Genomic DNA, 12632 nt, shown 5'->3' with positions numbered 1-12632 from the left:
AAAAAAAAAAGAACCAGCTAAGCAACTAATAACCTAAACCTATCTTAATCCCCACATGTTTGGATATCTCATCCCAAATTAACCACTGGTATAAATTATCTAGTACCCCAAAATTAGCATAGCATACCCATGAATAGTATAAGTAAAGGAGAGGGCTAAGACAAGAATCAGACATCACTGCCATTATCAGAAGGCACCATTTCTGCAAGATGATTTAAAATGAATACAATATGTATTCCTGTGTTATGTATATTCAGATACTGTAGTTTCCATACAACCTCTTAGAAGTTTCTAAGTTTCTATAGTTTACTTTTCAGAAAATAAAGTGCATTTGGAGGAGCACAGCAACATTGTGAAAATCAGTCTGGCTTGGCTGAATCAGGTTACAAGTGCCTATCAGTAGTTATCACTCTTTGCGCATCTGGATCTGTGTAACTACCACCACAGCACAACACGTGGTCATTCATTTCTTTTAAGAATAACAGGATCCCTTACAGTATTTAAAATAGCTGATTTATTTTCAATATACTTTCTCCTATTTTCTTCTAGTGAGAAAAAATTCATAGAATGCTCTTTTCAACTTATTCTATAACATTATATATTATGGACTATACCAATATTTAACTTTAAGAATGGTGTGAATCAATTTGAAGAGCGGGGTGAGATGTTCATGTATGTACAGAGGTAGACAGAGCATTGCTCTGCATGGAATTACAGCACCTCTAACTCATGTATGGTCTGAAAAGGAAGACAAACTGCCTTAGAAAAACAAATTCTTCTTTTTACATAAATGAAGTCATGTTATTTTAGAGACTATCCCAGGACACTGAATATCAAAGAACTTTAAGAATGACAGAAAAGGAACGTAACATGGAAAGGTTTGTTAAAAAATCAAATCTCTTCCAAGAAGCAATTTCTCTTTCACTGGAAGAAATCAGATGCCCAATCAATAAATAAATGTCCCACAGACTATTACTGTTGAGCAAAACAAAATGTACTGAGATTTAACATGCCAAATATGGCATTGGAAAAGGTAAAGGGAAAAATACTGTTCTCATCACAAAAAAGCCATTTGCTTTTCATATGCTTGTTTTCTGTAGAGCTGTGGCCTGCAAGCGCAGACTGTGTCCTCATGAAGAGGGTAAGAAGGCAGGCTGGGGTGTAAATGCATCCCTTTGCACAGGTCAGTGGAGCAGAGCCAAGCAGAGTTTCAGAAAACAGGGTTTGTGGGCAACAGCGCTAAAGAACCTTGCTAGCAGAAGTCTTCACTTCCAGTGTGCACGAGACTCTCTTAAATCTCTCAACAACATTCTCCCCCCCAGTTTCCTTCCTGAAGCAGTTTTTATCTAGTGAAGAATTCAGCAAAGCAAAAAACATCAGCGAGAGACTCAAGAGCCATTAGATTTGTTATGCTCTTCAAAGAACAGAGGCACCTTTTGTTGTTCGACATGCAACAGCAGCTCCAGCGCTGCTGCGGCTCTAAGCAGGGGTATAATAGAGTCTTGCAGAAAAGTGGCTAAGATGCATACAAACAACATGCCACGGGCTTTTATTAACATAACACTGGGAGAGCACTTCACTGCCCTGGAAAACTTTCTGCTGTGGATCCTGTCCATTGGAGGGATTGAAAAACTGATTTGAAAAAAGTGATGCCTATTTCTATACAGCAGAATAAATAAATAACAGTTAGAGACTTCCTGACAGATGAATAATAGGAATGATATTTACAGTTCTAACACTGTAACTAAAAGGAGTTTGTAACCCCAGTTTATCTATTCAGGAGTTCAATTCACATCCTGCGCTCCAGTCAGCTGGAGCTAAACTAATGCAGAAGATTAACCAGCTTTACTCACTGCTTCTTCCAGATGGGTCAGCTTCTTTCAGTTCTGTTTTTAAACATGTTTCTCTTAACATGAACTCAACTTATGAAGTGTGCCCAGGTTCACATAAATGTCATATATAAATGTTCATATAAATGTCATATATCCACCACAGGAAACACAGGTTAACCTGAGAAGAGGGCACTGAGCTGTTCTGCAGGCAGGGGTGGTTTGCAAGGAAAGAGCCCATAATTCCAGGAGGAGAAGTGTTGGTTGATTTGGAAACATGGGCAGTGGGCTTTTTTTAGGACTGTCAACCCATCAGCACAGTAAGAGCCTTGGGAGCATGACACAACAAGTGCTGCTATAGCCCGAGCTGATGTTTTTCAGCTGGGGTCACAAGGGACTTATGCCCTCAGAGGGTCAGGCAGAGGGGGATGCACTGAGCACATGGCAGGGAAAATAAATTCACACTTAGTTTGCTGGGTAACAGCTCATCTCTGTCCAGTTCGCAAGGAAAGAAATTTATTCCTATAGTAAGAAATATACTAAAAGATTATTTATAAGTCAAGTGGATTTTTTCTGGAACAGTTCCAGAGATAAAGCAATGCAGCAGATGAACAGAAAAAAACTCAATCTTACTTGAATTTTCCCTTCCTCTTCATTGACTTACAAAGTGCAGCAAGTTAGATCAGAAACTGCCCTATCTGCAGACCATTTCTGAGCAACCACAGTTCATATTGAAACTGGAGTAGGCTGGAAACCTGTGAAATTCATTTCTCTAAACCCTTCTCTGGTACTTTGGAAAGATGTCACTTGGGAAAGATTTATTCTCCTGGGAAAGCTTCTTTGTTTTCTAAAGGAGCAAAAGCTTTTTGTACTTTTAACATACACCCAATTAACCATTGCCTGTGGGTTGCTATTTTGGCTTGCACTAGGTGTCTGACCACATGGATCATATTTACACTAGTAAGTTTAAACATTTGCTATTTACAAGTTCTCTAAGCCTGCATTATAAATAGGGGCAACTTCTGGAATGATTTGGGCAGCAGAATGACACGCTTACAGTCCTGCATTGTCTACACAGCATGAAGTTACACAAGTCTTTAAATACTATTAGCACACTTAAAAGTACAATGTGCACAGAATATACCACCTTAGTGGTTTATAATCTGCACCAACACACCTGATAACATGGGAAATGAGTCCACAGTGCAGTATGCGAAGCATCTTGCATTCAGCACAGATCCCTTTACACCAGCACGGTTTTGGAACCAGCTGGCTGCAAGTGGACTTTGTGTTCCGTGGCGGGTCCCCTCCATTATTGATGAGTTATTTTATGTATTATGCAGTACTGTAATGAAGATGCAGTCTTTTGTCTTCCCACACTGTGTCCTCTGGGGTGCTGGGGAGTCTTGGGGCAATATTATCAAATAAAACAGTCACTGCATTGTAGAAGATGAATGAATGCAGCTGACTGACTTTCCCAGCAGTTACACTTTAGTGACACCGAAACACAAAGAGATGTGGGGCTAGTTGAAAAATTCTAATGAAAAATGAACTGAATATAACATCACAAAACTATACAAAAAAACCCACAACTTGTGTAGACTTTCATCTGAAATCCAGTGACCATAATCTCCACACACAACCCGCACTGACACAAACCTTGCAATACTTAGGGCATCTAACTTGGAGAGTGAATGTATGCTATATGCTGCCAATTTACCTGCTGTTTGATGAATCAATGCTTTATTCTTCTATTTCTCCCCTTATTTTGGAGGGCTCAAAGTGCTTTCCAAAGAATTTCCTCCCAGCAATACAGAAATGCAGTCATTTCTGGATGAGGATACGAGCAGAATGACTGAAGGAATGGAAAAAGATCTCAAACTCTGAAGAACTTAATCAAATCCATCTATGGGAAAGGGGACTGGAGAAATACATGTCAAATAATTCACAATGGTGGAAAAGAAAAGCCAGCAGATCTGCTAATCAGAAGAGGAGTGAGGAGCAATCCTTCTGAGCGCCAGAATGCCCCCCCGTAGATAAAGCTGGGTCTGTGAAACTCCGTGTCATAAAGCACGGGGCTGAACTCTGCACCCTCCATGACCTATACGTCTGTATTATGTGGTCTGTGAGCCAGAGCAAGAAAATAGCTTTCTTACAAGCAATAAAAAGAAAAAAAAAAAAAAATAAATCCATATTCATTTTCTTCAAATCTTTCCCCTACTATTTCATTCTTGCCTGCAACTTCTCCATTCTTAGAGAAGACAGCTGACCTCTTTAACTAACTCTGCAGCAATAAGGCTTTCTAGCATGTAGTATTTACATTTTCAAATAAGGGGGGGGGGGGGGGGGGTTTGCATTGCAAGTCAACAATAACTATCCAAGTCCCCGGGGCAAAGACATGAAAAGAAAAGCAAAAGTCCATGATATGTTACATTCCCTATGCCATAAACAACATTTACCAGTAGTTTGTATAGATCAGACTCTCACAGATTCTCCAAGAGATACTAAGCCCTTAAGCCATGGAAGCCCAAGATGACCTCAGAGCTGATCACGCCAAGCCACAAAGCCAAGCCACTGCCTCCTTCTGTGGCATGGAACCATGGAGGTGCTGTCAGGACCCAGCAGGGAAGCAAGGGCCGTGTCTGAAGTAAGCAAATAAGGAAGGGAAGAAATGAAGTCATTCCTTTGCATGTCCCAAGCAATACAGGAAGCAAAAAGGGAGAGAAAATAGTCTCAATCTCCCTGTCAGGCAAGTGTAACCACTCACCGGCAGAAACACACAGTGTGTATAGGCTCTGTTAAACCCCACAGAAAGAGTTACCTTCGTCACAGGCACCAACAGCTTTTCTACAAAATTATGCCAGGGAAGAACTTACCCACTTTAGCTTATTGATTTCCTCACCTTATGTCCTACTTCAATAACCGTGCTGTGCTGCCACAGGTCATTGCATTTGTTAAAGCTAAGAGGATATAAGCCCTGAAGAACATGAACCTTATCTGCTTACCAAACAGCCTGCAGGCAGGATCTGTGCAAAATGCCTTTCCCACAGTATCAAGAAGGGGTGATGCTCTGTCCCTAGTGTAACCAGGCTGCAGGTGACAAGGTAAGCTGGTGACACTCCTTGCACGAGGTAACTTATGCCAATAAAAGGTCTGGCTTCACGAAGTGAACACCCATGAAAGAAAAGCAATTTAATGGCAAAGTCACTTGTCATATTAATGGTCTTACTAAATGACACCATTAAAGAACCATAAGCAAGAAACTGGTAATGAGCAAGTCAATGTTATCATTTGCTCTCATTTTCCAGGCTGGCTCAGGACCAATTCTTCATTTTTTCTTGTAAAGGAGAACAGATTAAAGAGACTTGTAAGGAAATCAAAATAATTAGGCATATAAACAAGCTGGCAGGTAAAAATTGTGATTCAGTGAGGCAACTGTCAACCTTCAAAGAAAGGATGGTACACATTTGTACTATTACATCTTTTTAGTCCTATTTGATCTCATTTCAGAATACTCCTAACATGATCATTAATGTCCTTACAAAGTACAAGTCTGAGCTGAGTATGCGTTCAGCTCCTGCAGTGCAGGGCTTGCTTCACCCCACCCTGAGGATGCACACTGGGAGAGGCTCCCACCACAGCAAAGCACTGAGAAACTTGGCCACATGTAATATGGCCAGCCCTCCCCATGGGTAAGAGTATGAGTTCATCCACTGCAGAAATAACAACTACACATCAAGTTGAGAGTACGGATTTTTTCCCAACTTTCTCAAACTTTGGGGTATCACACTCCTGGGAAGAATCTCTCCCCTGGGATGATTTTGACACGCAACCAAGGTTAACACAGGCTGGATATAGGATCTGATTCAGCCATTTAACTGTAGGCATTTAACAAAGCAGTTCAGTTTTCACTGGTGCCCCATGTAAGTAGCAGAGAGAGATCAGCACCTGCAGTGAATGATCTCTGATACTGTAGTCTCTTGTGAGGAAGTGGGACAGTATAGTAATTCTCAATGCTAGTTCATAACTGTATATTCATTTGAAGTGACTCATTCATTTGAAAGTCAGCATGGCCTAAAAATTATTTCCAGCTCCCCAAAACACAGACTACTATAATTTCTTTTAAACTAATTCAGCCTAACGCACCATTCAAAAACCCACACCACTGCTCTACAACCGAACTAGTTATGTTCCCAAATCTTATAGAACCCTGACTCCACGTCTGCTGAAGGTACGACGCAGTCTCAGATTTTCTGCTGTAGTCTACCATGATTAATTTTAGTCTATGTAAGTGGGTGGTAGAATGAAAGGAGAAGCAGTCATGGAAGCCAGAATCTGTATCCAACTATGGGAAGATTAGCAGTACCTAAACACAATAATATCTCAGCAGGGAATATATGAAACAAGTAAACATTAGAAATAGCACATAAGAAATAGTGTGTGTAGCATATCCCAGCCTGTAGAGCTACCAGACAGATAGGGTATTCTGCACTGTGAATGTGCCAGAGGGAACCTCTATTTAACTCTCCAGGTTTGATTGAGGGTTTTATTAGCGTGTAAGCTGTTCTGTGTGTACAAAAGCATTCCTTAAAGCCCACATCCATCTGCATAAGCACATGAGCAACTTTAATACATGGGTGCATAGACATAATACATACTTTCTTTCCTAATGATTTTTCCATGTGAAAAAGCAAGCCCTAATGCACCATGTAGGCAGCAGAATGGATGGAGTATGCAGGCAGTGGCAGTGCCTGAAAAGATGTATGGATATGTGTGTTTATGTGAATTCCTATCTGCATTAATTCATACCCACAAAAACTTATGGGCTGTATGAGCCTAGAAGAGCAGATCTGAAAAAACATTTTACACCTTATATCCGCTATGCACTTCTGCTGTCAACTCACATGCTGAGATCACTGCAATAACTGGGAAATTTATTATGACATAAAAGTCCTCAATACAATCTGTTCTCAATGTGTAGCTAATGTAATTTTAAGGATAAATATTTATATAAATAATTTTTATTGATTGATACAATTGATAAAAATGCATATTTTGTGAACTGTTTTTATAGAATTAGAGGTTTTTACTTTGGTGTGTAAATGAATAAAAGAATACTCCACAAAATGCAAATTATTATTAGCTGTATATTCATAAAGAAACCTAACAGGCTTTTCAAGTACTCAAAAATACTTCCTTAAAAATTCCTGTTGTTTTTATTAGGAGTAGCTAACGTAACTAAAGTATCCAGTTTAAGATAATTTCTTTCATTTTTAGCCTAAGACCAAAAAAATCCTTATCTTGAGACTTGTGTTTCCACAAGGCACTTGCCTGGAACAACCTCAAAATCCTGTGAAAACCTCACTCCCTTTGACAGAAAGAGATAGATGGGAAGACAAAAAAATCCACAAAACAAACTTAACAGCTTTTGGAAGAAAGGCAGACTCATCATAGACAGTAAACCAATCACTACATCAAGACCACAACTGAAATATCCAAACATTAGGAGTCTCATCTGGTGGTCTAAAAGGGTTGAGCACATATGAGTAACCAAAGAGCTCTGCACTCTTTACACTTGAATGAGTTTAGGACGGGTGAGTGTTAGCTAGATTTCCTCCTGAAGTCTCCTGCTGTGGCACAACTGTAGCTGAAAAGGTTCAAGCTGAAGAAGTCAGAATTCAGTTCTAAATATAGCTCAGAATTTAAGTCATTTATTGACTTTTGATTTGTCAACTTAAGGGGATGAACAGGAACAGCAAAAGAAAAATACAAACTTTTATATCACAAATACACCTCTTAGGAAGGCATATTTTTGCATTGAAGATTATCAGGAGACAACCCCTCTCTAGGGAGCTGCCCTTCATCACCACTTCAGTGAAACCTGGGTGGCAGCAAGTGATGCAAACCTTGTCTCACTACATTTTCAAAGGGATAATAGGGCTGTGGCGTGTATTTTGCAGGAAAAAAAGACATCACACAGGATTCTGTTCCCAGCCCAGGAGCTGCAGGGAGGTCATAGGTGTGTAACTGAGGACAGAATTTCATTCAGATACTGCAGACCAGAAACTGGTTTCCACTGAAAAAGAAGGACTTCATTCTGGGCCATCTGATGCAGCAGCAGCAAGCTACTGCAATGACAATTTCATCTAACAGTAAACTTCACAAATTTCAACTACAGTCAATATGGCACTTAGGAAGAACATCAGTCAAGGTCCAGAGTACAAGCCTTTGCATTTTACCTTATGAAATAACTGAGATGCCACACACTCCTCTTTTTGAATGCCAGCTCACAAGAGCCAATGGCTATAGCTGACACCGAACACAATGGAAATACCAGCTCTGAGTCCTACCTTATAAAATGTTGCTAATTTAGCTTCTGCTTATTGAAAGCTATATTCTGCCTTCTTACATGTAACACAATGCACATGCAGATGCACACAAATCCGTGGGCTACCTGCCTGCTGAGGCATTCCCACATAACTACTGATTTCCTATCATGAGTTAAGGCACCATGGAAAATTGGAAGGGAGGTGAGAAAAACCTGAACGCATGTACGATTCATACCACAGCAAATGCTGATCAAAAGGCTGTCTACCAGAGACCAAATTTTTTTATATATATATATAATAACATGCTTTATAACAGTGTACTATGCAAGACAACTGTGCCAGGTGATTGATAACAAGCACTGTAAAATGTCACAGATTAATAAAGAGTGTAGTGGCTGCTAACTTACCTCCATCTTGTGAGTTCATGATATTCAGAGCAAATAGCATTGCATTGGAGAATGTGGTGGCCTCTTCTTTGCTTGCAAAATTCAAGCCATAGACCTGCCGTGCGTCGCGCCATTGATGAAAGGTAGGTGTTGCTTGATTGTACTTCAATCCTTTCACAATTGAGTAATTAATCACTACCTGTGATTTGAAACAGAAACAACATTAAAAATAGTTCTGTCTTCAGTGGAGAAAAATACCCAGCCCTTTGGTAAAGGTTAATTAAACTGGTAGAGGCAATTTGTATGGTAGCTCCTACACAGCCGTATGGTAAGGCAGTCTGTGTTTCAATGACAGAAGACTCACATCTGGGGGTGAGATTTACAATGGTTCAATTCAGCCTCAGGGGCTTGCAAGCTAGTTTTGCAAAATCTATTACCTGATTGTGCTTTCTAGAGCACCTCTGCAGGATACAGCTGTGCGAATACTGCAGACAGATGCCAGCAGCCAGTGCCAGCAGCTGTTGCCTTCTTTTGGAGGATGATCTTGCACAATTGTCAGAAAAAGAGCCAGAGAGAGCTCTTGGCACTAACCCTGCCATACAGCAGACAAATGTTCGACTCATTGCACCAGCTCTGCTTTCGTCCTCTCAAGTACTTGATCACCACCAACTTATGTTGAGAGAGGGTTTTTTTCCTCAAATCAGGTAGGCAATGACAAAAACAGGTAACAAAACACTTCCTCTCCCACCTCTTCCCTTGGTGTATGTGCTATTAATTCCAGGTAAGACGTGGTGGCAGTAGAAGGATGTTTCTGCATGTTTTGATTTAATCTGCTAAATACAGTCATAGAATCATAGAACAGTTAAGCCAATGCCCTGTTTATCCTGGGGCAAGGCACATGGGACACCGGAGATCCAACCAGAAACCCCCAATGCAAAACCCCCAAATGCTGCTCTAGCTGAAGGTGGAAAGGTAGAAGTGTCCACTGCACCACTAATAAGCCAGAAGAACCCACAGAAGAGACTGCACCCCTGAGATACCCCTCTGTGGACTGACAACAGCATTCTATCGTGATGCAAATTTAAGAAACAAAATGACAACAGAAGGGATCATAATTATTCTCATAAATAGGCATAGATAACTTGCAAACAGAGAAGAAATAGGAAATGGAGGCTCCCTCTTCATCAGTCGACACAGGCTGGGGGCAGAAGGGAACCAGGGACAGAGAAACTTAAAATGAGGAGCAGGGACAGTCTGAAGTTCATTATTCAAACACAGCAAACCTGGTTTTCAATATTTGAGATTGTCTCTACAAATGGAGTTATTTTGACTGGAGTTTTATCAAAGCCAGAACAACCCCACAGTTTCTGGTCCTTGCTGAAAGCCAGTCAATGGAAATCTAACTAGTTTGTATGGCTCATCTGTAAACTAGCCAGGCTGGATAGCAGTAGGAGGAGGAAGTAGAGGTAGGCAGGAGTAGGAAGAGGGACCTTGGCGCACACTGTCAGGGAGCTCACTGTTAGGGCAAATCTCACCATCCTGGATTTGGTAAAATGGGAGCAGCAACTGAATATAAGGGAACAGAGAGCCAGTAATGAATAAATGCTGTACACAGTATTTACTGATACAGGCGGACCCCACACACCAGAAAACTTACAAATACATCTTTTTTGCAGTCTGATTGACCAGTATTTTGGAAAGTTTTATTGCATCTAAGAAACTCCCAACGTATTTATTTAGATTAGCAATATTTTTGCTAGATGACTGATAATTCTTCTCAATTATAAAAGCTAGTTTTAAAACTAATTTCAAAGATGAATGACTCCTACCTCTGAGGTTTGACTTTCCAGTGGATTGCTAATTCAAATTGTCAGAAAAACATTGGACAGTCGCCTAATACAAAAAGAGCAAATTGTTCTTCACACATTCCTATTTTTGAAGGATGACACTGTCTCATAATAGTTAATATGTCTGATAATTATACTATATTAATATATAAAAATATGGAAATCAGCAATGAAGCCACTATTCTAAGTATATAATTACGGATATACTCTATTTGAATACTGCATTTACCTACCTGAGCCAGCATTAAACAATGACAACAGATAGTCTTAGAATACTTGGTCTAGCTTTAGGTATAAATTATCCTGATGGTTATTGAACATTCAGTATCTGGTCCAAGTGTGGCTCCCAAACAAGTTAAGTTCCCATGTAAATGCACTGGGCAGCAATCAGACCTACACTCTTTTTTTTTTGTGACATTTCATAGATTCCTGATCTGTGATCCAAAGGGAGATGCAGAACAGTCTATATTTGGCACGTAGGTTCCTAACAGTTGGTTCCCTCAAAATGGGAACCACATTGCCAGCATGTGGCATGAAAAGCCACCCACAAAAACCAGAATGATGCGGAAACCACTTTGCTCTGATCACTGAACAAAGCCATGAACTCTCACAGCTGACAGCTTAGATAGCCCTTTTGTCTGGAAAAATGGCGACATCACCCCCATTCTAATGCTGAGCACTGGGAGAGCCTGGACCAATGCTGCTCACAATTAAGAAATCTTTGGAGTATCAAGTAGACTCATGTCCAGATTACTAACCCAACAGTTTTAACATATACCAATTTTTATGTCTTCCTTCCGCTTCCAAGAAGCTTAAACAAGGAAAGGCACGGCTAGTATCTTTGAGTAAATGTTTAGAAAGACTGTGAGCTTCTGCCAGGCTTTGCAAAGTATTTCTCACCTAGTGAAAGAAGCTTCTGTTTCAAAGGACAGCGCTATTAAAGTCCAAAGAGCACAAGAGGGTGTACTGCAGTTTTAAAATGAAAAACAAAAACTGCAAAAAACTATGCCAAAACCTGTTCGATAGCAGTCAGGCAAAGTGTTCAAAATTTGCTTTCCTAGAACATTAACCCAAGGAACTGAGAGAATCCCTTCCCTTCTGAGGGTTTGACCCCTTCAGTTGAATAAAGACAGAATCTGAATATTGACCTTCAGTAATCATCAGGATGCCTACACATGTAATACCTTGTTTTCAAAGTCAAAGCAGAATGTTTAAAAATGGGAAATGAAATATAAAATAGCCAGAATCTTATGTTATCTCCTTTGGCTAATGTTTCTAGAAAACAGAAAAAAGAGGCTTCTGCTGTTGTTAAGAATTAATGTACAACGGTATTTTGTACAGATGGTGTGGAGACTCTGCAAGGCACATGATGACAATAAGTGCTTCAGAGCAGTAACCAAAACAAAGAAGGTCTCCCTGTTTGGATCACAGGAGGGTTTTTACAGGTGTTTCTAAGGGATCTTTACTCTAAAGCTTCATATGTTAGTACGATAATATCTGCCATGCTGAGCAGACCAACAGTTCAGCTGGTAATCTTCAGCTGTATTCTGTAATAGATGAATTGGAGAAACTTACTGGAAATCTTGCAGAAATAAGTAATGGATTTGTCTATAACAAGCACTTCTTCCTATAATCTGGATTTTGTCCTAAAAGACGAAACGTGACATATTATGTGCCTTTTTTTTTTCCGCCCCTTTTAGTATTTTCTATCCTAAAACACAGCAGTCTCATTACCGATAGAAATGTCGGTGTTGTTTTGAAACCTATTAAATTCTGAATTTGAGTGATCTTGTATGGCAAGGTGTTTTACAGACCAGTTGTGCATAGTGTTAATATGTTGACACCTTTCAACGTTCCCATCAATATAATGTTAAAAAAAGATTTGCTTCACTTCTACCTGGTACTATCTTTCACTTTTTCATCTCAGTTTGAAACTCAGGCTCTCTGGGGCAGGCAGGGAATTTTGGGATCTATTAAAAAGCTCAAAATCAAGAAGCCCTTCCCTATGACTGCAGTTCGCAGACTGCTGAGTTGTAAGTTGTCAGCAGTGATGATGGTGGTGATTGACAGGACCCACAGGAATGGGGCTAGAAGGGATCAAGCTGGCCTCAGGTCTGCATCTGAGGTGTAACCACAAGGAAGATCACAGGAAGAGCTTTTACAGTAGTCTTACCACCCATACTCTTGTTTATTGAACCAGAACAAGACATTTGTCTGTTTCTCCAGAGCATGAAATGGTTC

At 40.1% G+C, this 12632-nt stretch overlaps 1 protein-coding gene across 1 annotated transcript in view; it reads right to left on the bottom strand.

The window, feature by feature from the left end:
- EVL (Enah/Vasp-like) overlaps nt 1-12632 on the bottom strand; it is a 126017-nt gene that overhangs the window by 55404 nt on the left and 57981 nt on the right. Inside the window, exon 4 of the mRNA XM_061464018.1 lies at nt 8566-8743. Within this exon, the coding sequence (XP_061320002.1) occupies nt 8566-8743 (178 nt within the window). The remainder of the gene's footprint in view (nt 1-8565; nt 8744-12632) is intronic.

This window comes from Pezoporus flaviventris, unplaced genomic scaffold, assembly GCF_033815535.1.
Source record: "Pezoporus flaviventris isolate CSIRO_AGI_PZ_B2104156 unplaced genomic scaffold, CSIRO_AGI_Pfla_v1 ptg000036l, whole genome shotgun sequence".
NCBI classification, from domain to species: domain Eukaryota; kingdom Metazoa; phylum Chordata; class Aves; order Psittaciformes; family Psittacidae; genus Pezoporus; species Pezoporus flaviventris.
The sequence above is the reverse complement of the archived record's forward strand: the minus strand, read 5'-3'. Positions and strand labels throughout refer to the sequence as shown.